Here is a 26,343-nt window from a genome sequence, read left to right as displayed (position 1 = left end):
CTCTGCTGATTCTTTGCCTAGACTATCTGTCCAATATTGACAGTGGGGTGTTCAGGTCCCCTACTATTATGGTATTAGTGTCTATTTCCTTCTTTAGGTCTAATAGAGTTTGCTTTATAAATCTGGCTGCTCCAACATTGGGTGCGTACATATTTATGATTGTTATGTCTTCTTGATGGATCAATTCTTTTATCATTACATAGTGTCCCTCATTATCTCTTTTTATGGTTTTTAGTTTAAAGTCTATTTTATCAGATAAAAGAATATTCCAGCTCGTTTTTAGTTTAAAGTCTATTTTATCAGATACAAGAATACTCCAGCTCATTTTTCTTTTCTGTTTGCATGGTAAAAATCTTTTTCCATCCTTTCACTCTTAGTCTATGTGAGTCTTTATGGCTGACGTGGGTCGCTTAAAGGCATCATATAGTTGGGTACTCCTTTTTAATCCAGTCAGCCTGTCTGTGTCTTTTGATTGGGGAATTTAATCCTTTTACATTAAGAGTTGTTATTGAAAAGTGTTGATTTACTCCTAGCATTTTATTGATTTTTGTTTGGATGTCTTAAGTGTCTTTTGTTCCTTTCCTTCTGATTTACTGTTTGTTTTTTGTATTTGTTGGTTCCTTGGGTTGTAGATATACTTTTTGTTTGTTTATTTTCTCTTCATTGTTGGCATTTTTATTATACTAGTGGGTTTTGATTTTTCTTGGGTTTTTATGGCAATGGTAGTTGTTTTTCAGGTACCAAACCCAGTACTCCCTTGAGAATTTCTTGTAAGGGTGGTTGCGTGGTAGTGAACTCCCGCAGTTTTTGTTTGTCTGAGAAATATACTATTTGCCCTTCATTTCGGAAGGATAGCCTTGCGGGGTAGAATATTCTTGGCTGGCAATCTCTTGTCTTTCAGTATTTTGAATATTCATCCCATTCCTTTCTGGCTTTTAGGGTTTGTGATGAAAAGTCTGATGTTAGTCTGATTGGGGTTCCCTTATAGGTGATTTGACACTTCTCTCTTGCGGCTTTTAAGATTCTCTCTTTGTCTTTGAGTTTTGCCAATTTGACTGTAACATGTGTTGGAGAAGACCTTTTTTGGTTAAATACATTTGGGGATCTTTGAGTTTCCTGAATCTGAAGATCTGTGTCTTTTCTAATAACTGGGAAGTTTTCTGTCACTATTTTGTTGAATATGTTTTCAATGGAATCTCCATTTTCCTCCCCTTCTGGAATACCCATGACTCAGATATTTGAGGGCTTAGGGTTGTCTGATATCTCTCTTATATTTTCTTCAATGCTTTTAATTCTTTTTTTTTTTTTTTTTTTTTTTTTTTGTCTGCCTGTGTTATTTCAAACAGCCCATCTTCAAGTTCAGAAGTTCTCTCTTCTACTTCTGCAAGCCTGCTGGCTAAACTCTCTGTTGTGTTTTTAATTTCATTGAATGAATTCTTCAGCTCAGTAATCTCTGCTACATTCTTTTCAGGGCATTGATTTCCTTGTACATTTCTTCTTTCAGATCCTGTATCCTTTTCCTCCTTTCATCATGTTGTCTAGCTGAGTTTTCTTGTATCTCATTCAGTTTCCTTAGAATTATCACTCGAAATTCCTTGTCAGACATTTCAAGGGCTTCTTTTTCTATAGGATCTAGAGCTTGAGAGTTATCACCCTTTGGTGGTGTACTTTCTTGATTTTTTGTATTTCTGGTATCTTTCCTTTGATGTTTAGTCATTGTGGCTGGGGGATTCACAGTCCACTGGCTTGACACTATTGTCTGGCTAGGACGCTGCTGGGGCTGCCAATTTGGTATGGCTACCTCAGTTTCTGTGCAGTTGGCCACTAGTGCCTTGTGTGTGTGGTTACCTTGGGTCTTGGACCTATCTGGGGAGCCACCTCTCTGGTCAGCATGCACTCGGCCGGGCTCGGGATGGAGTTGGGTGGCAGCGGTAAGGCCTACCTGGGGAGTCACGTGCCAGTACGACAGGGCATGTGGTCTCTGAGGAGTTTCCACCTGCCGTGCTGGACGTCTCCCTGCTCTGCGCACACTTGGCCAGGCTGCTGGGTCATGCTCCAGCACCGCAGGGCGTGTGGTGTCTCCGGAGCTTCCGCCTCCCCTGCTGGACATCTCCCTACTCCACACACACTCAGCTGAGCTGTTTAATTCCTGGCTCCCCTCTCTGATCCAGTTCCTCGCTCTCTGAGTTGGGGGTCTGGGCTTTGGACCGGTCTGGAGAGAGAGGTCTGGGAGCCTTCCGCGATGGGCATAGAGCAGTGATTCTTTAGGGCGAAATGCAGGTTCTTTATACAGACCAGGTCCAAAAAGAACTTTGATACTCACGTGCAGCAACTCAAGCTGCAGATGACACCATAGTTTCAGAGGTTTGGAAGTTCAAGATCAAGGGGCGAGCATCTGGTGAGGTTTTCTTTAGTTTCAGAGGCTGGGAAGTCCAGAGTCCGGGGAACTCAGCTGGTGAAGCCTTTCTTTGGTGGTGGCTTCAGTTATGGCAGGGTATCACATTGCAAAGTGGTGGAGCAGAGAGAGCAAGAAAGGCTCTCCCTCTCTTCTTCTAAAGCCCTCAGAACCACTGCTCATTAAGAGGTGAATGAGAGAGTAAGCAAAATGTTATATCGAGAGCAATGAAAGGAATGAATTACTGTGACAAAACAACATGTATGAATCTTAAAATTGTTACACTGAGTTAAAAACAGGCATAAAAGATTCCATTTACATAAAACTAAAAGAAGGCAAACTAGTATATAGTGCAAGAAAGATATATATGAAAGAAAGCAGATTCTTGGTTTCTAGGAGCTGGTGGAAAATGGAGGGATTTTCTGCAGACAAGTATGAGGAAGTCTCTTTGGGATGATAGAAATGATGACATTTCCATCTTGATTGTGGCAGTGATTTCATGGCTTATATATAAAGGAAGAAACTTATTGAATTATACACTTTAAGTTGATAAAGTTTATTTTACATTAATTACATCTCAGTAAAGTTCTTTAAAAATGTATATAGCTTTCTCTGAATTTCTAAGTCTTCCTACATCCTGTGCACTGAGTTTAACCTTTTAGATAATTTTTCCATTCTTTTTCCCCTGTTTGAAAAATCCCTTCTAAAGCATCCTGTCATACTGTTCTAATCTAGACTTGTGGGCTTTCTTTGTAACTCTGTTGCTGACATTTTTCTTTATTGTTTTCCTCATAAGTCCCTTTGCTTGTCTCCTGTGTTGCCTTCTTTTCCTGAATCTCAATTGTCTCTTATTCCTCTTGGTTAGTCCCTCATTTTGGTAAAGCATATCTTTCAGTTCTGGGTATTAAACCCTTAAATATTACTATATGCCTTTTCTCTTGGATTACTTAGTTTTCCCATAGAAGAATCTTATAGGCAGAATGGGATAGAAAGAACAAGTATGAATCCTAGCCTTCTTGGAGTAAAGAAGGGGAAAGAGACCTTTAGTATGAAGACTTTTTATTATCTGCTGCCATGGCACCCTCTACCTCTGCCATGGCACCCTCTACCCTCTGCTGTGTGGGAATGTCTAATTTAATCTCTCCTGGGTATGCGGAATGGGCTCTGAATGTTATTGCATAGTGGTAGATGGGTGGTCACCAACACTTGGGATGGGCAGGTGGGGTTTCATGGGTCTAGTTGCACCTTTTAATAATTCAAACCTCCTGTTTTCAGCTCCATCCATAACTTTACCTTCAGGGCTACCTAATGCCTGCAATTTTTTTGCTTCTCCAGCATTGAGTACAAATTGGCTTGATTCTTCTGTTTTCTTTTCCCTTTTAGATGTTTAATTTTCAGCTTTCTAAGGCCTGCTAAGTCAGTTACCACATTCCAACTTTAAATTTTGACATCTTTTTTCTTCTTTGTGCGTGTGTGTGTGTGTGTTTATGTCTGTGTTTTCCTATAAGGTTATTTTGGTAGGTAGATAGTGGAAATAAGTGCCATGTATTCATTTCATCGTTTGAAATATTTCCTGTCCTGAACAGTGAATGTTAACATGGTTAAGTATGAGGGCCCACCTTTTTGTAGATGGCTTTCTTCTGTACCATGAATTGTCAGTGGTAGTGAAACTTGGTTCTTGGTGGGGGGTGAAATCTTAGATATTACAATGGTTTGTGGCTCCCCCAAAATCTACTAGACAAAATCTAATTCCTTAGTATTTAATTTCTCCTGGGGTAGGAGAATTATGATGATAATGCAAAGAGCTTGAGAAACACTTTTGTAGCATTTTCTTTATGCTTGAAATGAATTAACTTCACAGAATATGCCTTCATGTTAATCTTTCTGTGTCTGTTTTTTCTGGGCATAGTACATCTTTCTTTTACATGTTACATTTGCACTTTTGAAAACAGCAGTTAAAGCATTTACTTTACCTCCATTGTCTACTCATTGTTATGTCTCTCTTTCATTTTGTTCTTTTCAAGTCTGTCTACCATGCCTGATTTTTTTGAGCCTGATGTGCTTTTTATTGCTGCTTCTGATATGGTTTTTTAGCCTGATCTACTTTTTTAGCCTGATTTCTTTTTATTGCTGCTTCTGATATGGTTTTCACCTCTGTTTCTTTTTTCTTAGCTCTGTTTACTTTTACCTTGTTGCCTTAACTCCTTTTAAAATTTTTTAGTCTTTTTTTTCCTTAGGCCATGTCTTATATCTATCATCTCTCAAAGTTTCTCATCTGACTTTGGCCTTTATCTCACATTTGTTTCTTTATAATAATTATACCTGTCAATGCCTAGACTAGGTTGATACCAGTGAGGGACTCACCTCAGTTGCAAAACTTAAGGAAGCAACAAAATTTCAATAATCAAGATAAATAGCCTCGTTGGACCCAGAGGGGAGTGCCAGCACCCACCACCCAACCCACTGAAGTGAGCCCAGCACACCATGTGACACAGGTGACCCATCCCCCCGCTTGGGCCCTGAGTGGGGCACCAGCCCCCGTGGCCTGTCCTACCAAGGTGAGCACAGCAGAACCATGCAGCAGAGGCAACTCCTCCCCTGCTTGGACCCAGAGGGGAGCTCCAGCACCCACAGCCCAACCCGCTGAGGTGAGCCCAGAAGAACCATGTGGCACTGGGGGCTCATTCTATGACCAAGTATTCTGGAACAGGACCCAAGGTGGTTTAACATAACCATGACCACACATACTATAAAGCAAAGACAGTTCACCACCACATTAGCAACCAGGGCCACTCCACAGCCAACCTCAGTGTAATAGAAGAAGCAAACCCTCTACCAAATGACCAAACATAAATGAAAAAATACTAGAATTACAAATAAACAGGAAGAAATGACACAACTGAAAGAATACAGGAATGCTCCAATGTCAGACTTCATGGAACAGGGAATCCTTGCAATGTCTGAAAAAGAATTCCAAGCAATGATCTTAAGAAATCTTGAAGAAATAAAGGAAGACTAATTAGAGAACACAATGAAATGAGAAAAGTTATCCAGGATATGAAGGAGGAAATATACAGAGATTAATACCTTAAAAAAGAGTGTAGCAGAACTTCTAGAAATGAAAGTTTCACTCAATGAAATAAAAAACATAACTGGGAGCTTGAGTAGCAGGCTAGAGCAAGCAGAAGAAAGAATTTCAGAGCTTGAAGATGGTCTTTTTGAAATAACTCAGGCAGACAAAAAAAGGAAAAAAATTAAAAATAACGAGGAAAATCTAAGAGAGATAACAGACCACCTCAAGTGCTCTAACATCTGAATTGTGGGTATTCCAAAAGGGGAGGAGAAAGGAAAAGGTATTGAAAACCTATTCAAGAAAATAGTAACAGAAAACTTCCCAGGTGTAGGGCAAGATACAGACCTTCAGATCCAGGAAGCACAAAGGTCCCTAGACAGATTCAATTGAAAAAGATCCTCCCCAAGACACATTATAGTTAAATTTGCAAAGCTCAAAGACAGTTCTAAAAGCAGCCAGAGAAAAGCGTCAGGTCACTTATACAGGAATCCTCATCAGACTAACAGCAGACTTCTCAAATGAAACCCTACAGGCCAGAAGAAAGTGGAATGATATATTCAAAGTACTGAAAGAAAAACACTGCCTGCCAAGAATTCCTTACCCAGCAAGGCTCTCCTTCAGAAATGAGGGAGAAATAGTGTGTTTCTCAGACAAACAAAAGTTGTGGGCATTCACCACACAACGAGCCCTGCAAGAAATTCTCAAGGGAGTCATTCATCTGGAATCTGAATAATAGTGACCACTATCACATATACACATGGGAAAGAGCAAAACACACCATTAAAACAAAAATGCCAGCAAGAAAGAGAAGGAAGTTAAATCACCCCACCTTAAATTTGCAGTTAACATTGAAGAAGAGAAAGAAAAAGGGACATAATGATCAAAAAATATTAAACCGTCTAAACAAGAACAAATTAAATGACAGGAATTAAGCAACACTTAGTCAATAACTATCCTAAATGTGAATGGACTAAACTCTCCATTCAAAAGACTCTGATTGATTGGATTAAAAAGCTAGACCCAAGTATATGCTGTCTTCAAGAGACCTACCACACCTGTAGGAACACACATAGAATAAAAATGAAGGGATGGGAAAAGGTATACCATACAAATGGAAACCAAAAACGAACAAGAGTAGCTATTCATATATTGAACAAAATAGACTTTAAAACAAAAAACATAAAAAGAAATGAAGAGGCCACTTTATAATGATAAGGGGATCTATCCATCTAGAAGATATAACAATCATAAACATGTATGCACCCAATACTGGAGCACCCAGATATATAAAGCAAACACTCTTAGACCTAAACAAAGAAATAGGGTCTAATACATTAATAGTAGGTGATCTGAACACCTGTCTCAGTATGGGACAGATCTTCTAGGCAACAAGTCAACAAAGAGACATGGGATTTAAACTACACCTTAGACCAACTGGACCTAGCAGATGCATATAGAACATTTCACCCAAAAACTAAAGAATATACTTTCTTCTCATCAGTTCATGGAACATTCTCCAGGATAGACCACATATTAGGTCACAAATCTAGTCTCAGCAAAGTTAAAACAATTGAAATCATTCCAACTATCTTTTCAGACCACAATGAACTAAAATTGGAAATTAATAATCAAAACTGTGGAAACTATACAAATACATGGAAACTAAATAATAGCCTCCTGAGTGACCTATGGGTCCAAGAAGAAATTAAACAGGAAATCAAAAACTTGCTTGAAACTAATGAAAAGATATATCATACTAAGAGGGAAATTTATTGCAATAAACGCTTACATCAAAAGAATGGAAAGACTTCAAACAAATGACCTAACACTATGCCTCAAAGAACTTGAAAAGCAACAACAATCCAAACCTAAAGTTGGTAGATGGAAATAAATAATCAAGATTACAGCAGGACTAAATGAAATAGAGACCCAAAAAACAATAGAAAAGATCAACAAAACAAGAAGTTGGTCTTTCGAGAAGATAAATAAAATAGACAAACCATTAGCTAGGTTAACAAAAAAAGAAGAGTGAAGACCCAAATAACAAAAATCAGAAAAGAAAAGGGAGACATTATAGCCGATACCACAGAAATACGAAGAATCATTAGAGACTATCATAAACAACTGTATTGACAACCAATATGAAAATCTGGAAGATATGGATAAGTTTCTAGACACACACAAACAACCAAGACTGAACCAAGAAGAGTCAGAAACCTGAAAAGATCAATAACAAGCAAGGAGATTGAAGTGGTAATTAGCAATCTTCCAACACAGAAAAGTCCAGGTCCAGATGGCTTTACAGCTGAATTCTACCAAACTTTTAAAGAGGAATTAATACTAATTTTCCTCAAACTATTCCAGACAATTGAAACAGAAGCTACTCTTCCAAACTCATTCTATGAGGCCAACATAACTCTGATACTAAAACCAGATAAAGACACAACAAGAAATGAAAATTACAGGCCAATATCCTTGATGAACCTAGATGCAAAAATCCTCAACAAAATATTAGCAATCAGAATACAGCAACATATTAAAAAAATTATACACTGTGATCAAGTGGGATTCATCCCTGAGGCAAGGATGGTTCAACATACAGGAGTCAATAAATGTGATACGTCACATTAACAAGCTCAAGGACAAAGACCATACGATCATCTCAGTAGATGCTGAAAAAGCATTTTACAAAAGTCAACATTCCTCCATGATAAAGACTCTCAACAAATTAGGTGTAGGAGGAAAGTATCTCAATACAATAAAAGCCATTTATGAAAAAGCCCACTGCCTGTATCATTCTGAATAGGGAAAACTGAGGGCCTTTCCCTTAAGAACAGGAACAAGACAAGGATGCCCATTCTCACCACTTCTATTTAACATAGTACTGGAGGTACTAGCCAGAGCAATCAGGCAAGAGAAATACATAAAGGGAATCCTGATTGTAAAAGATGAAGTCAAACTCTCTCTATTTGCAGATGACATGATACTATATATAGAAAAACCTAAAGATTCTATCAAAAAAGTCCTAGAGCTGGTTAATAACTTTGGTGACGATGCAGGATAAAAAATAAATTCCTCCAAGTCAGTTGCATTTATATACTCAAATAATGAATGAACAGAAAGAGAAATGTTAAAAGTAAGCCCTTTTATAATTGTCAGAAAAAGAAATAAAATACCTACTGATCAATTTAACCAAGGAGGCGAAAGACTTCTACAATGAGAACTACAAACCACTTCTGAAAGAAATGAAAGAAGACACAGAACGATGGAAGATATTCCGTGCTCTTGGATTGGAAGAATTAACATTGTGAAAATGCCTATACTTACCCAAAGCGATCTACAGATTCAATGCAATCCCTATCAAAATACCAATGATGTTCTTCACAGAAATGGATAAAATAATCTTACCTTTCATATGGAACAACAAAAGACCCCGAATAGCCAAAGCAATCCTGAGCAAAAAAATAAAGCCGGAGGCATAACACTGCCTGTTTTTAAATTATATGACAAAGCTATAGTAACCCAAACAGCATGGTACTGGTATAAAAATAGACATTCAGACAAGTGGAGTAGAACTGAGAACCCAGAAATCACCCCTCAGGCTTATCGCCATCTTACATTTGATAAAGGCAACAAAAATCTACATTGGGGAAAAGACTGCCTCTTCCACAAGTGGTGCTGGGAAAACTGGATATCCAAATACAGAAGAATGTAACTAGATATGCATCTCTCACCATACAGTTAAGTCTTGACTTAAGTGTAAGATGTGAAATTGTAAAATTACTAAGGGAAAATATAGGTGAAACACTTCAGCCACTAGGTCTGGGCACAGACTTTATGAACATGAGCCTGAAAGCACAAGCAGTTAAAGGAAAAATAAACAAATATGACTATATCAAACTAAACAGCTTCTGCACAGCAAAGGAAACAATCCACAGAGTGAAACAACAATCTACAGAGTGGGAGGAAATCTTCACTAACTCTGCATCTGACAAGCGATTGATATCCATAATATACAAGGAACTCAAGCAATTATACAGTAAAAAAAAAAAAAAAAAAACAACCCAATTAAAAAATGAGCAAAGAGCTGAATAGACATTTTTCAAAGGAAGACATACAGATGGCCAACAGGTACATGAAAAAATGCTCAACATCACTAGTCATCATGGAAATGCAAATTAAAACTACATTGGGATACCACCTCAACCCAGTTAGACTGGATATAATCAGTAAGATGGTGAATAACAAATGCTAGCAAGGGTGTGGAGAGAAGGGAACACTCCTACACTGTTGGTGGGACTGTAAATTAGTACAGGCACTATGGAAAACAGTATGGAGGTTTCTCAAACCACTATACATAGATCTTCCATACGATCCAGGAATCCCACTTCTGGGTATACACCCAGAGGAATGGAAATCATCATGCCAAAGGGATATCTGGACTCCCATGTTCATTGCAGCTCTGTTTACAATAGCCAAGACATGGAACTAACTTAAATGTCCATCAGTTGATGAATGGATAAGGAAACTGGTATAAATACACCATGGAATACTACTCTGCCATAAAAAAGAATGAAATACTCCCATTTGCAACAACATGGATGAGCTTGGAGAACCTTATGTTGAATGAAATAAGCAAAGTACAGAGGGATAAATACCACATGTACTTACTCATGTGGGAGCTAAGAGAGAAAGAAGGAAGGAAATAAAGTGTGTTGGTCTTGCAGAGGGAGAGAACATTCCTTGGGCTACGAAGTGGAGTAGGTGGGAAAGTGGGATGTGGAAAGAGGTTGGGGATAATTGGGTGGGGGACACAGGGTACAAATGTAATTTGTGGTTATAGGTATGCTGCCAGTATGAATCTGGCCTTCACATCATGGGCACAAGGGCTGACAGTCAGCTTTGTATCTCATGAATATTCATAATAAAAAGAAAGTTAAATATTTTAATGCAGTATTTGAAAAAGAGCACAATTAATACAAATGAACAAAATATTAAAATTTTAAATAAAGACAGGATTAGTTGTCTTTGAATGAAGCAGTCTGTCCTCTTATAAAGGATACTTCAAAAAGTTCACAGAAAGATTTTTCTGTCTTTTATTTCTGTTTTTCCACAACTTTCTGGAGTACATTCATATGTTCATGTGTGTGTGTAATAAGATTTAATGTGAGCTTCATGCTCTTCAATTTATTTTCTGAAACGTATCCTCTTACCAAATCTGTCATTTCCTTTGCCTTTAGACTCAGCTTCTCTCATTTTTTTTTTCACTTTGTTGAGATTTAAGACTTCTGTGTTGTTCAAAGATTTTCTATGTAATTTTACAATTGGCACATCTTTCTTCTATACCACCTATTTTATAAAAATTTTTGGGGACTGGGGGAGTATGAGGATCTGAACTCTTGACCTTGGTGTTAAACACTGTGTTCTAACCAACTGAGCTAACCAGCCAGCCCTCCTCAGATTGTTGATGGTAGAAATGGCTCCCTTGTGTGCATGGAAGAATGTTCGCTAGGAAACTAATAAATTATGAACTAAAGCTTTAATGAGAATATTGAACCTGATACAAAACATTATACAAAACATTTTCAGGAATAGAGGCTAGAAATAGAGTGATAATGACCATGGATTAAAAGTTAAAAAACCTCTGGGCTACTTAACAACAGCAGATTGATCATCTACTTTACTTGGTTCTTCAGATAGTATACATGTTTCACTTTTTCCAAGAAGCTATTCTCAATAACTAGGTTCCATTCTTAAGATTTCTGAATATTTAGCATCCAGTTAAATTTGTAGTCATTTTTTTTATGAATATCAAACATTGTCCTTTATGTCTTTTTTGTATTTATAATCACTGAAGCAGGGCATGCATTGTCTTGTTTTTTCCTTTTGCTTCTTTCCAGCACATCTAGATCCTACTCTGGTCCTAACTGTGATGCCCAGCACATAGTGACTCAGGAAATGTTCAGTGTGTATCCATTAGCCAGTCAGAACCATGATTTCTTATCTTAATCTTACAAGAGAAATTGTTTCGTAGGCGAAAGAGTGTTGTGGGGCTATCTTACATTGGTTTTTTTTGCTAAATAAACTGATAAAGAGATAAGAGATGGATGTTGTTAAAGGATGGAGAAAATAAACAATAAACCCCAGAAGTAGGATACATAGATTCTTTGCAGCAAATAAGTTGTTAAGTTGACCGAGAGGATTCTCACCTCTCTAAGGTGTTCACAGGAGAGGAAATTGATTTGATTCTATCTAGTGGAAGAATAGGTGGTAAATGTGATGCGATCCTGCCATATTTGAATTCATTTATTGGGGAAAAAACAAGAATATAAAAATACGTTTATTTTATATGCTCTTCAAAAAGTTGACATTTTCACTAGATGTTTACAATTTGATGCTGAGAGTTTCCTTGAGCTATCTCATGTAGATCTTCTATAATGTTTCTTTTTTTTTTTTTTTTTTTGCTTTTTTTTTTTGCTTTTCATTGGAAGCTTTCCTGCCTATTACTGTCAAAGTCATGTAAGAGCCTAGAAGTTAATTTTAGATACTTAGGAAATGTTAACATTATTTTATCTTGTTTTGTTATAAATATATTGTTTATCAAATTTAATGAGATAAAACTGTTCATAAGGGGAATTTACTTTTGAATAATGGAGTAAGGAAAAAAAGCAATAAAAGTCTTTCCTAGAACTTATTTTACCCTTTTAAAAATTATGCTTTTGGTGGTGTTCCCATGAGGTAAGCTGACTCAAAGCGTTTGATGAAAAACAGCAGCTCTGTATTTTTTAAATAGACATTAGTAGTTTATGTGTCAACTCATTTGTAGGAGTAGTGAATAAAACTTGGTTTTTGGTAAATATGTCCTTCTGCTCTCTTGTCTTGAGATGCTTCCGAAGAAAACGAGTAGAAAAATAAAAGAATAACAACAAGTCTTCCATTAGCACGGAATGGGTATGTTCATGTTTTTGCTGTAGCGCATAACCCTTCGAAGAATATAATTAGCTTTGCTTTTCATTTTCTGCTTTTTCTCCACAGCCTCATGATTTTGACGAATGTCGATTTGATATTAGTGTAAATGATAGTGTTTGGTATCTTCGTGCTCAGGATCCAGATCATAGACAGCAGTGGATAGATGCCATTGAACAGCACAAGGTAAGATCTTTAATGTTTAACTGTCAATGAGGGACTAGATATGAGTCTAGTGATAACTACTTTAAAAAAATCTTGCCATATAATATATTTTACTGAAATATTGAATGTTATTTGGGTGATAAAGATTAAAGCAATACAGGTGTAAATGTTTGAAATAATTCTATTTCTAAAATTTGAGTTGCATAAGGGAATTTCCTATATTTTTTGTTGTTAATTGAAACAAAAATATGCCCTTTCTATAAAACATATATTGATTTTTTAATATTTAGGATTTGCTTCATAATAAATATCTTTTATATGATCTAGGTAAAAGGATTTTTGAAATAACATTGGATTGTAAAGCCCTAATATTTAAAAGCTTGACTTTTAATTTTTGTAGTCATCTATAACCATTTGGGTAAATTCTTAGTGCAAACATTTGCAAATCATTTAATCTTTATAAATATGAAGCTATCTAATGAAAATACCTATAGAAAGTCTTTCATTATCTAATGAAAATACCTATATGTCAGGTTCTTATAATTTAAAGCTATTCTTTGACATCTGCTGTTAATAAATGGTAAGTAGACTAAAGAAATATATAAATAAATCTGCATTAATAGTTATTTCAATAATACAGTAAAACAAAGAATAGAGAAAGTTCTAAACTCACCATTCCATTCTTTAGTGTGACATAAGAGAACCTCGTGATTGTTCACATACTTGTCTGTGCTTGTTCATTTGGGTTTCACAGAGTTGTAGTTGAAACACCTGTTTTGTTTATTTTTAACAGGCATGAAACACACACACACAACAAGAAAAACCAGTCTGGCCTGGGATGCCACAGCACATTCTTCTTGATATTAATCATGTGTTAGCTTTTCTTTCTTGGTTTATTGATTATGAGTTTTTCTCAGCCTAAAGAAAACTGACTGGGATGCCTTTCTTTTTCTCTGTTTTAGCTTTAGTACTATATTGGTTTAAAGCATAGACAATGTTTTAGTTTAGAAGAAGTCTTAGTTATCTTGGTATTATTAGTTCAGAAAAGTGTCTAAACATGGAAAAGTGAAAAACATTTTTCTATTATTTAAAAGAGAGATGAGAGTCTGGCATTGGGGTTTTCAAGATGGCGGTGGCTGCGGCAGTTGGCGCGGAGTAGCTGAGGTGGAAAAGTTGGCCACTGGGCCTCAGGCAGCTGGGAAACTTGTGGACCTTCCTCTTGCCATCTCTTAAGGGAGGACTGCTGCTGGTGGCCGGTCGTGTGGGCTGACCGCCACTTTGCCCTCGGCAGGAGAGGCTGCCTCATTTACAGGCAACAGCTTTGAAGAACAGAGCAGGAAAAGAACTGTTTCTTAGCTGCAAAAGCGAGTCTCTAAACAGGGAACACGGCGCCAGGGCTGCTGTGGATGCAGACAGGATCCCGGAGGCCGGGGCCGTGCTGAAGGCGGCCAGCAGCCCTATTCAGGATTCGAGGTTTCAGGCCGGCATAAAAGAAAATTCCTGGGAGCGCCCGAGCCATGCCGCGGGACAGAGTGAGCAGCCCGAAGCGGTGGCGGCCGAGAACAGGGAAGGCGACAAACCAGAGGCAGAGAGTGAGCGCCCAACCTGGCACAGCCCTGTGAGTGACCCCTGGCCCAGCCCTGCTCGGGGGCTGACGCCCACCCGGCTTCCGCCTGCATCACTGGGCCACTCACCGCCCCAGGGCTGCCTCCATTTTCCCAGGTGCTGGCAGCGCCGGCTCGGCTCGTCTCCTCACTGAGCCTTCCCACTTGCTTGCCCCGGCATGGGGCTTCCTGGGGCCTGCGGGCCGGCCTCCCCTCCCACTCCCTCCGTGGTTCTCTGGCAGGGCTGGTGGCGTGGGGTGTCCCCGGCCAGTGTTGGGAGGGCAAGGAAGTATGGGCGGGGCCGACTGTCCCTCCACCACACCATGGACTCCGGCCCCCGGTAAACTTCCTATTACTGGGAGGCAGATACCATCTCTGCGGCCACCAGTTCGGAAAAACGCCTAACCAATTTCTGGTTGGGAATAGGGTGGTAGGAGAGTTCCCAAGTCCGCTTGAACCAGCCAGAGAGCTGGCTGCAGGCGGGCGCTACACTCGGTCCATGCCGGGGGGATACAAAGGTGAACAAGTCCTGAGAAAGATCTACACAGTGCTACAAAGGCACCCAGAGCGACCGGTCATCTGTGCCTACCAGAAACCTGGTAGACTTCCTGGGCGAGGCGGTGCCGAGCAGGGTCTTGAAGGCACAGCTGATAGACGAGGGTTGCAGAAGACACGTCCCAACCCAGCCCAGTGCGCACAGAGTGGGGAGACGTGGGGCCAGGGAGGCGGAGACTCGACAGAAACCACACACCCTGTGGGGTCGCCACTGCACGATCCAGCAACCTGGGCCAGAGCACACGGAACAGGGTGAAGTCCTGCGCGGGAAGTGAAAGCTCAACATAGATCACACACCCTGTGGTACGTGATCCACCAGCCCAGCAAAGTCCAAGCTCACCAGAAAGGTGGCTCCCTGGAGAGGCCCAACACCCAAGGCAACCATACACACAAGGCACTAGAGGCCAACTGAGCAGACACGGAAGTAGCCATACCAAATTGGCAACCACAGCAACATCTTAGTTAGTCAATAGTCTCATTGGTGGACTGTGAAACCCCCTGCCACAATGAATACACATCAAAAAAAAGATACCAGAAATACAAAAAATCAAGAAAGTACACCACCAAAAGTTAATAAATCTCAAACTCTAGATCCTATAGAACAAGAAGCCCTTGAAATAACTGATAAGGAATTTCGAGTGATAATTCTAAGGAAACTGAATGAGATACAAGAAAACTCAGCTAGACATCATGATGAAATGAGGAAAAGTATACAGGATCTGAAAGAGGAAATGTACAAGGAAATCAATGTCCTGAAAAAAAATGTAGCAGAACTTGCTGAACTGAAGAAGTTATTCAGCTAAATAAAAAACACAACGGAGAGTTTAACCAGCAGGCATGTTGAAGTTGAAGAGAGAACCTCTGAACTTGAAGATGGGCTGTTTGAAATAACACAAGCAGACAAAAAGAAAGAAAAAAGAATCAAAGACATTGAAGAAAATCTGAGAGATATCAGACAACCTTAAGCACTCAAATATCCGAGCCATGGGTATTCCAGAAGGGGAGGAAAATGGAGATTCCATAGAAAACATATTCAACAAAATAGTGGCAGAAAACTTCCCAGGTATAGGAAAAGTCACAGATCTTCAGATCCAGGAAGCTCAACGATCTCCAAACGTATTCAACCCAAAAAGGCCTTCTCTAAGAAATGTTATAGTCAAATTGGCAAAACTCAGAGACAAAGAGAGAATCTTAAAAGCTGCAAGAGAGAAGCATCAAATCACCTATAAGGGAGCCCCAATCAGGCTAACATCAGACTTTTCATCACAAACACTAAAAGCTAGAAAGGAATGGGATGATATTTTCAAAATACTAAAAGACAAAGATTGCCAGCCAAGAATGCTCTACCCGGCAAGAATATCCTTCCGAAATGAAGGGCAAATAGTATATTTCTCAGACAAACAAAAACTGCGGGAGTTCACTACCATGCAACCACCCTTACAAGAAATCCTCAAGGGAGTACTGGGTTTGGTTCCTGAAAAATAACTACCACTGCCATAAAAACCCAAGAAAAATCTAAACCCACTAGTATAGTAAAAATGACAGTCACGAAGAGAAAACAAGCAAACAAAAACGCTATCTACAACCTAAGGAACCAACAAACACAGAAACCAAACAGTAAATCACAAAGCAAGGAACAAAAGACACCTAAGACAACCAAACAACCAATAAAATGCTAGGAATAAATCAACACCTTTCAATAACAACTCTTAATGTAAAAGGCTTAAATTCCCCAATCAAAAGACACAGACAGCCTGACTGGATCAAAAAGGAGGACCCAACTATATGCTGCCTACAAGAGACCCACCTCACCCATAAAGATTCATATAGACTAAGAGTGAAAGGATGGAAAAAGATTCACCATGCAAACAGAAAAGAAAAACAAGCTGGAGTAGCTATTCTTATATCTGACAAAATAGACTTTAAACTAAAAACCATAAAAAGAGACAATGAGGGACACTACATAATGATAAAAGGACTGATCCATCAAGAAGACATAACAATCATAAATATGTACGCACCGAATATTGGAGCAGCCAGATTTATAAAACAAACTCTATTAGACCTAAAGAAGGAAATAGACACTAATACCATAATAGCAGGGGAACTGAACACCCCACTGTCAATATTAGACAGATCATCTAGGCAAAGAATCAGCAGAGAAACACAAGATCTAAACAATACTGTAGACCAATTGGAATTGGCAGATGTCTACATAACATTCCATCCAACAACCTCAGAATATTCATTCTTCTCATCAGCACATGGATCATTCTCCAGGATAGATCACATATTAGGTCACAAACCAAGTCTCAACAAATTCAAAAAAATTGGAATTATCCCATGTATTTTCTCAGACCACAATGGGTTAAAACTAGAAATTAATAACAAACGAAACTGTCGAAACTATACAACCACATGGAAATTAAACAGCATTGTACTTAATAACCTATGGGTCCAAGAAGAAATCCAGTAGGAAATCAAAAAATTTATTGAAACTAATGAAAACAATGATACATCATACCAAAACCTGTGGGATACTGCAAAAGCAGTATTAAGGGGGAAATTTATTGCATTAAATGCTCACTTCAGAAGAATGGAAAGATGGCAAGTGAACAACCTAACACTTCACCTTAAAGAACTAGAAAAACATGAACAATCCAAACCTAAAGTTAGCAGACGGAAAGAAATCATTAAGATCAGAGCAGAACTGAATGAAATTGAAACCCAAAAAACAAATCAGAAGATCAATGAATCAAAAAGTTGGTTTTTTGAAAAGATAAATAGAATTGACAAACCATTAGCATGGCTAACAAAAAAAGAAGAGAAAAGACTCAAATAACAAAAATTAGAAATGAAAAAGGCGATATTACAACTGATTCATCTGAAATACAAGGAATCATTCGAGACTACTATAAACAACTGTACGCCAATAAATTTGAAAATCTGGAGGAAATGGATAAATTTCTGGACACACACAAGCTCCCAAAACTGAACCGTGAAGACGTAGAAAATTTGAACAGACCAATAACAATAAAGGAGATTGAAGCTGTTATCAGAAGGCTCCCAACAAAGAAAAGCCCAGGACCAGATGGATTCACAGCAGAATTTTACCAAACATTCAAAGAGGAATTGACACCGATTCTTTACAAACTATTCCAAAAGATTGAAACAGACGCAAATCTCCCAAACTCATTCTATGAAGCAAACATCATCCTGATACCAAAACCAGGTAAAGATATAACCAAAAAAGAAAACTGCAGGCTGATATTCTTGATGAATATAGATGCAAAAATCCTCACTAAAATACTAGCAAACAGAATACAGCAACACATACGTAAAATTATTCACCACGATCAAGTGGGATTCATCCCAGGGATGCAAGGTTGTTTCAACATACACAAATCAATAAATGTGATACACCATATCAATAAACTCAAACACTAGGACCATATGATCATCTCTATAGATGCTGAAAAAGCATTTGATAAAGTTCAGCACTCATTCATGACAAAGACCCTCTATAAGTTAGGTATAGATGGAAAGTATCTCAACATAATTAAAGCCATATATTCCAAACCCACTGCCAATATCATCCTGAATGGGGAAAAGCTGAAAGCTTTTCCTTTAAGAACAGGAACTAGACAAGGATGCCCACTCTCACCACTCCTATTCAACATAGTGTTGGAAGTACTAGCCAGAGCAATCAGAGAAGAGAAGGAAATAAATGGCATCCAGATTGAAAAAGATGAAGTCAAACTGTCCCTGTTTGCAGATGACATGATCCTATATATCGAACAGCCTAAAACCTCTACAAAAAAACTCTTGGAATTGATAAATGATTTCAGCACAATAGGAGGATACAAAATCAACACACAAAAATCAGTAGCATATCTATTCTCCAATAGTGAACATGCAGAATGAGAAATCAAGAAAGCCTGCCCATTTACAATAGCCACCAAAAAAATAAAATACTTAGGAATTGAGTTAACCAAGGAGGTGAAAAATCTCTATAATGAGAACTACAAGTCACTGCTGAGAGAAATTAGAGAGGATACAAGAAGATGGAAAGATATCCCATGCTCTTGGATTGGAAGAATCAACATAGTGAGAATGTCCATACTACCCAAAGTGATATACAAATTCAATGCAATCCCCATCAAAATTCCAAAGACATTTTTCTCTGAGATGGAAAAAACTATCCAGACATTTATATGGAATAATAAAAGACCACGCATAGCCAAAGCAATGCTGAGCAAAAAAAATAAAGCTGGAGGCATAACACTACCTGACTTTAAGCTTTACTACAAAGCTATAATAACCAAAACAGTTTGGTACTGGCATAAAAACAGACACACTGATCAATGGAATAGAATAGAGAATCCAGAAATGAACCCACACACTTACTGCCATCTGATCTTTGACAAAGGCACCAAGCCTATTCACTGGGGAAGGGACTGCCTCTTCAGCAAATGGTGCTGGGATAACTGGATATCCATATGCAGGAGAATGAAACTAGACCCATACCCCTCACCATATGATTAAGGATTTAAATATACACCCTGAAACAATAAAACTTCTTAAAGAAAACATAGGAGAAACACTTCAGGAAATAGGACTGGACACAGACTTCATGAATATGACCCCAAAAGCACGGGCAACCAAAGGAAAAATAAACAAATGGGATTATATCAAACTAAAAAGCTTCTGCACAGCAAAAGAAACAATTAACAGAGTTAAAAGACAACCAACAGAGTGGGAGAAAATATTTGCAAAATATACATCTGACAAAGGATTAATATCCAGAATATATAAGGAACTCAAACAACTTTACAAGAAGAAAACAAGCAACCCAATTAAAAAATGGGCAAAAGAGCTAAGTAGGCATTTCTCTAAGGAAGATATACAAATGGCCAACAGACATATGAAAAAATGCTCAACATCACTCAGCATCCGGGAAATGCAAATCAAAACCACACTGAGATACCATCTAACTCTAGTTAGGATGGCTAAAATCCAAAAGACTATGAACGATAAATGCTGGCGAGGTTGCGGAGAAAAAGGAACTCTCATACATTGTTGCTGGGACTGCAAAATGGTGTAGCCTCTATGGAAAATGGTATGGAGGTTCCTCAAACAATTGCAGATAGATTTACCATACGACCCAGCTATCCCACTGTTGGGAATATACCCAGAGGAATGGAAATCATCAAGTCGAAGGTATACCTGTTCCCCAATGTTCATTGCAGCACTCTTTACAATAGCCAAGAGTTGGAACCAGCCCAAATGCCCATCATCATATGAGTGGATACGGAAAATGTGGTACATCTACACAATGGAATACTACTCAGCTATAAAAACGAATGAAATACTGCCATTTGCAACAACATGGATGGACCTTGAGAGAATTATATTAAGTGAAACAAGTCAGGCACAGAAAGAGAAATACCACATGTTCTCACTTATTGGTGGGAGCTAAAATTTAATATATAAATTCACACACACACATAAAAATAAAAAAAAAACGGGGGGGGGTGGGAAGAATATATAACAATCACAATTACTTGAAGTTGATACAATAAGCAAACAGAAAGGACATTTTTGGGGGGGGCAGAAGGGAGGAGGGAGGGAGGTTTTGGTAATGGGGAGCAATAATCAGCCACAATGTATATCGACAAAATAAAATTAAAAAATTAAAAAATTAAATAAATAAAATAAATAAAATAAAAGAAAGATGAGATAGGATTCCAGAATCTCAATGCTTTAGAGCCAGGCAACCTGGATTCAAACACTACAGCCTCTGCCATGTACAACGGGTGTGACCTTGGGCATGGTAATTAACCTCTACTTAGTATATTTTCTCAGCTGACAATCTGCTCAAAGTTGTAGTAAGGAATAAAGGAGATAATATATGTAAAGTTACTTCCCAGAGTGGCAGATGTGTTTCCCCATTTATAGCATAATGCAAAAAGCGAAGGCTTTGGAGTCACAACTAAATTCAATAAGTCATACCATGGATGAAGAGTTCTGCATTCAGTGAGAGTAGCTAAATCTGCATATAAAGAGGATGGCCTATTTCATGAATTTAATCAGAGCAAGCCCTCTCACTAGTAATTAAAGTTTTATTAGGTAGAACTAATTTCTATATTTTCAACCGAGAGGACCTTTAAAGGCTTAATCAGTTGATTTAGATTATAGGGCTAGTTATTTTGTTTTAATTAAGCATATTTTATTTTGCTCACTTTTCTCAGTAAAGTTCAACCAGAATTCTCTTGCATGGTTCCCATTTCGTATTATCTCCTTGAGTGAAAATGAATGCATGTAGCATATATTTCTTTCTCATATCGTTGATTTCTTTGCATCTTTGAACAATGGATAGATAAAATCTTTGGGTGTCTCTTAGAGCAGTGGGACTTAAGTTGAGATAATAGACTTTTGTTACCAAGACCCCAAAGGTCTGTTTGCTTGACTCTCAATAGCCAATAATTGAGATGAGTGTTGGTGTAAGGAAAGATAGCCTTTAATCAGGAAACCAGCGGCCTGGGGAAATGGTGGAATTATGTCTCAAAGTCCATCCCACTTCTCCCATGTTTGTCAAAGGGTTTTATAGGGGTCTTTGGTAGAAAGTTGATTCATGGTGACCAAGGGGGGATGTGCAGACATGCTTGAGTGTTTCAGATAATCATCAAGGAACTTCCCAGGTGGGAGATGACCAGCATCATACTTTATTCTTCATGGATTCAGTTCCTGTTATTCTCAAATAAGATCAGGTTAGTAAGCCATCTGGGTTAATAATTTTTCTCTATTATTTGTGTAGAATGTGAGAGCAAGAGTCATTGTGTTCTGGCAGTTAGTTTCAGACTATGTGGTTTGGTTTACAGAAGAGAACAAGTTTTTAAATTCAAAGGTTTGACAAAATGGAGTCACTTTTGTTCAGGCTGTTACATTTTACTAATTTTAAGTTCTTAGGAAAAAAAGTTTCAACTACAGAGTTGCAAATACATTGTACAAACTTTTCCTCTCTTAATTCTAAAGATAATTTATTCATAGACAAAAAAGGAGAAATCATTGTTAATTGTTATTGTTAATAATTATTGAACGTACAGTAACGTACAGAAGTAAAACACATGTACATGCCAACTAAGCAGCATGTCAGTGAATCTTGAAATTGAATGTGAATTTTAAATATAAATTATTTTGAGTTATCAGACTAACATATAGGAGGGGGAAATTTCAAATACTGTCATCAAACATAATCAGCAAAGTTTTTATTTTTTTCTCCCTAGAGACCAGGGACAGAGAGATAGTGAGATGTTTCTTGATTTATTCTTCAATATCATTAAGGCATATTGACTGTAGAACCTAAATTTAGTAATTTTACTATTTAAGCATGCATTGTTGTCTTGGTATTCAAAATTAATATCAGATTGTTAAGGCATTATGATGATAATGATAATAGGAGCTACCACTTATTGAGGATCACCAAGAAGTAACTATTGTACTAAGTGCTATATGTGCTTTATTTTCTCCCTGCTGTCTTAAGAAATATTGTTTTACAGAAGGAGAAACTGAGGTTTAGATTAAAATTAAGTAACTTGCCTGAGACTTTACTATCTTTTAGTCCATGGTTTCTCAGGATTTGATTTTGTGTTAATTCTCTTTTCTATCTGTTACCATTGGTAAACTGATTGTTTGAAAACAATTCCCATAAGCTCACCTCCTGCAAATAAGAGTATATTATCTGAGTTCTTCTACCATATATAAACAAGATAAATACGAACTCATTTTTCTGCCCATTGGTTGTCAAAAAGGGAATTATATTGTATTGGTTAGTATTTCAGTACTGGATTCTGAAGTCTGGCAGATTTGGATTTGAATCTCATCACTGCTTTGTACTAGCTAGGTGACCTTGGTTGTCCGGTCCGCCGCCGGCTGACCCGAACAGCCCTAGCCTCGTTCCTTTGGGTGGGCGAGCGAATGGGCCAGATTCCTCTTTCCCTCCAGTCCCCTTTGGAAGGAGACGGGGGAAGAGAGCCGTGAAGAGAGGTGAGCACAGCCACCAGCCCCAACCAGCCAGGTTAAAGGACACTCAGACACGGCGGGGGTTCTGTCAAGCAGTTCCGTTTATTATCACAGGAGCACTTGCTTTTAAAGGCAAATGGGGAAGGGAGGTTTTTTACATAATCCTATCAGCTTAAAGGTCAAGGGCATGCATCCTGTCTCAATGCCTAGCTATTGCAACCACGCAGTGTTCACAAGCGCAGAAGCACATATTTGGCCAATAAGGGCTAAGGCAAGGTTCCCGCAGACACTCCCACCCTACTTCCTCCCGGCGCGTCTTAGGCTGCCACGTTAATACGCCCTTGTGGGCCTATAATGGCGCCGCTTGTAATGTCACTTAAGGTGGCGTTAGTTTTTAAGGCCCGACACTTGGTAAGTTACTTAAAGGAGGAAAGATGACTGTATGAAGTATCTGTTACCATCCTCCCAACCCCAAACAAAAACAAGCAAGCAAGCAAAGTAACCAAGTCACGATAAATCCAGCATGTTGTACTTCACAATTGGCCTGGACTACCATCATTCCAGCTCATTCAGTTCCATTCACAGTTACTTCCTCTACACCACCTGAACAGGACACTTGGAACAATATACTTGTGTTTCTCTGTTCTGATGTCATTGGATAGTCCTTCATTGCCTTTTCTTGCTTTTGAGCTTTTGTTAGGGCTTCCCTGACAGGTTTTAGTAATTTTCAACATCTGGAAGAAGAGTTTGGGGGTTTCTGTTCCTTCCTTCCCAGGACGTCCTTCCAGTCATTATAATAAGCTCTGTGTATTGATCCATTTCATTCATGCATGTGTGCACGCTCTCTCTCTCTCTCTCTCTCTCTCTCTCTCTCTCTCTCGCGCGCGCGCACACACACACACACACACACACACACACACACACACACACACACACACACACACACACACACACACACAAGTTCTATCTTGCAGGACTTCTTCGACAGTAATAATGATGGGTGGTAGTGGTGGTAGCTAAAATTTCTGAGAATTAATGTATGCCAGATGTGGTGATAAACACTTTATCTCATTCTATCCTCAACATTAGTGTGAGATTAGCATTATTATCCTATTTTTTCAGAATAGGAAATGGAGGCACAGAGAAGTTAAGTAACTTGTCCAAGGTCAAAAATAGCTAGTTAGTGAAGGAACCAGAATTCAGACCGAGGCCTATCTGACCTGAGAACTGGGGCTTTTGGCCAGCAAATACTTCTGCCATCCTACAAGTGTGTGTTTATGTGGAATATATTTTGTTGATTTAAATCACAGATTTCTTGAATCGTGATATTCTCACATTTTCTTTGTGTTCTTCATATCTGTAGTGGGTTTTTTGTTTGCTTTTTTAGTGCTGCCAGCATCTAGTATATAGTGTTTATTTTAGATCATAAGCTCCTTAAAGACTCAGACATATTACAATTCAGCTTCTTTGTAGGAATCAGCAAAGCATTGGGCACATAAATTTTGCAGTTGAAATAATTAGCAGTATTGAAAAACAGATTTTATGGGGGAAATTTGTGATTTTTTTTTCCACGTTAATCTTCATGGATTTTGAAAGAATGATTACTGACAGAAATACAGTAGGGTTCTGTATTCTCTGTCTAGCTGTGTTATTTTGTCCTCCTTGGTATTCATTCCAGAATAACTTGCTTACTGTAAGAAAAGTTTTAAAGAGATAATTCTATGATTTAAATTCTCTGAATATATTAAAAATTACATAATTTAGTGTGACATTAGTTAGTAGCCCCTGCAGAAGAAAGGTAGTCCCTATAAAAAGGTATTAAATTCAGAGTCTTTTTTAATTTAAAAGATAGAAAAGGGCATATGTATACTGGACCACTAATATTATTTTGAAATAGTGTGCTGGCTTTATTATGTGGAGTCTTTTATATTTTGCTTTTCTCCTTATGATATGAGACAACACTAAATAAATTATTTTTAAAGATACAGTTTAGTTTTGTTTTATTTAAATCTCTTGGCCATTTCCTATGTTGTCCTGAGGTAAGATGAAATGGTGTTGGTGAAAATTCTTTAAAAACCAAAAGCTATAGGAATGTAAAGTTAAGGTGCTTGTTTTTTATTTGGATTAAACTAACATTTTTCTGGTAAAGATGGGCCTCTGTGAGCATTTTCTGCACAATTTATCAAGGAAATGTGATAAACCATCTGTTAATGCTCTTATTTTTAAAAATCATAGGATTATTCCTAGAATCTTCTACATCTATAGTACATGTGATTTTGACTAAACACAGTTTCTGCTTACAATGAAAGAAATATACCCCCCTACCCCATACCCCTCACTCCCCCAAAAAACTAGCAGGAAGGCTTTCCTGGCACTAGCAGATTTAAGAATCATCTTGAAAAAGTTAAGTTTCTTTGCTCTGATAGAGTTTGTGGTAATCATGACAGTCCTTTATTCCATAAGGGAATGACTTTAGTAAATCCTAAAATTTTGGTGGTCATGAGCCCACACAGACTTTCCCCACATTGTGGAAATTATCCAAGACATGAGGAGTCATAGGAAAATATACAGTTAGGGAAGATGAATCCAAGTGGTAATTTTTACAGATGTTGGTTTTCTGTAGTGGTGATCTACAGACAGTTTTAATATTTGCGGATTTGTTCTTGTCCCTTTGTGAAGGCCTAATACATATGTGAAGCATCGTTGAATACCTTCAAAAGAAAAATTTACTCTCAACCTGAGAGGTTTAGGGATTGCTCTGAGGAAATTATGTGGAAAACAATTTTTGAAAGGAACTTTCATTTTCCTTGAAATGAGATGGGAGATGATAAAAATTTTTTACCAAAGGATTCCCATGGTTGAGCCACCTAAATGATGCCAGAGACTCACTTTAGAGATCGTTTAAAAATTGTGTTGCTCTTTGCCATAATGAAATTTTTCCCTCATGCAGTCTCAATGTCAGCTTGATTTTGCTGCTTTTTCTCTTAATTTTAGGAGCATTTTCTGCTTATTTGACGCCTTAATTTATTTTGTCTTAAATTTGGCATTAGCTTAGGAAGCTACTTTAAAATAGCTAGATGGCAGAATTGACCTGTTACCACTTAACAGTTTTTAAGTATCAAGGTCATTAAAGTCATATTGTCTGTGTGTGACATTTTTATAATAAACTATAATAATAGAAAATTTTAACAGATACTAGGGATTCTTTCTATTTGTCTGCTTTATAAATTATCATATAAACTCAGCTTTGCATTTGAATCTGGTTTAACTGGCACTCGCTTAAGAATACAAATAGTACTTTTTAAACTATTATTTTTAGTGTATACTTTATAGAAGAAATTTCATGAGTGTATTAGAACCAGTTCTCCATTTACCTATTTGCATCATATGATGATGATGAAAGAAAGAAGAGAGAGTCAAATTTTACTTCGCTTTTACATACAAGCATTTTAAATTTTGAGTAAAGGGTAAATCTAGTTACTGCCAGTGAGTAGTCAGCGCTCTGCCATTTTTAAATTGTAAAAAAGTCAGTACACAGAATCACAACTGACAAAAAAACTTTT

The 26,343-nt window shown here is 37.9% G+C and overlaps 1 protein-coding gene across 1 annotated transcript in view; it reads left to right on the top strand.

The window, feature by feature from the left end:
* Nucleotides 1-26,343, top strand: part of CERT1 (ceramide transporter 1) — a 148,072-nt gene that overhangs the window by 47,671 nt on the left and 74,058 nt on the right. The window contains exon 3 of the mRNA XM_063085112.1: nucleotides 12,504-12,620. Within this exon, the coding sequence (XP_062941182.1) occupies nucleotides 12,504-12,620 (117 nt within the window). The remainder of the gene's footprint in view (nucleotides 1-12,503; nucleotides 12,621-26,343) is intronic.

The sequence above is a fragment of the Cynocephalus volans genome, chromosome 2, assembly GCF_027409185.1.
Source record: "Cynocephalus volans isolate mCynVol1 chromosome 2, mCynVol1.pri, whole genome shotgun sequence".
NCBI lineage: Eukaryota > Metazoa > Chordata > Mammalia > Dermoptera > Cynocephalidae > Cynocephalus > Cynocephalus volans.
Note: the sequence above shows the minus strand (reverse complement) of the source record. Positions and strands in the feature narration are given on the sequence as shown.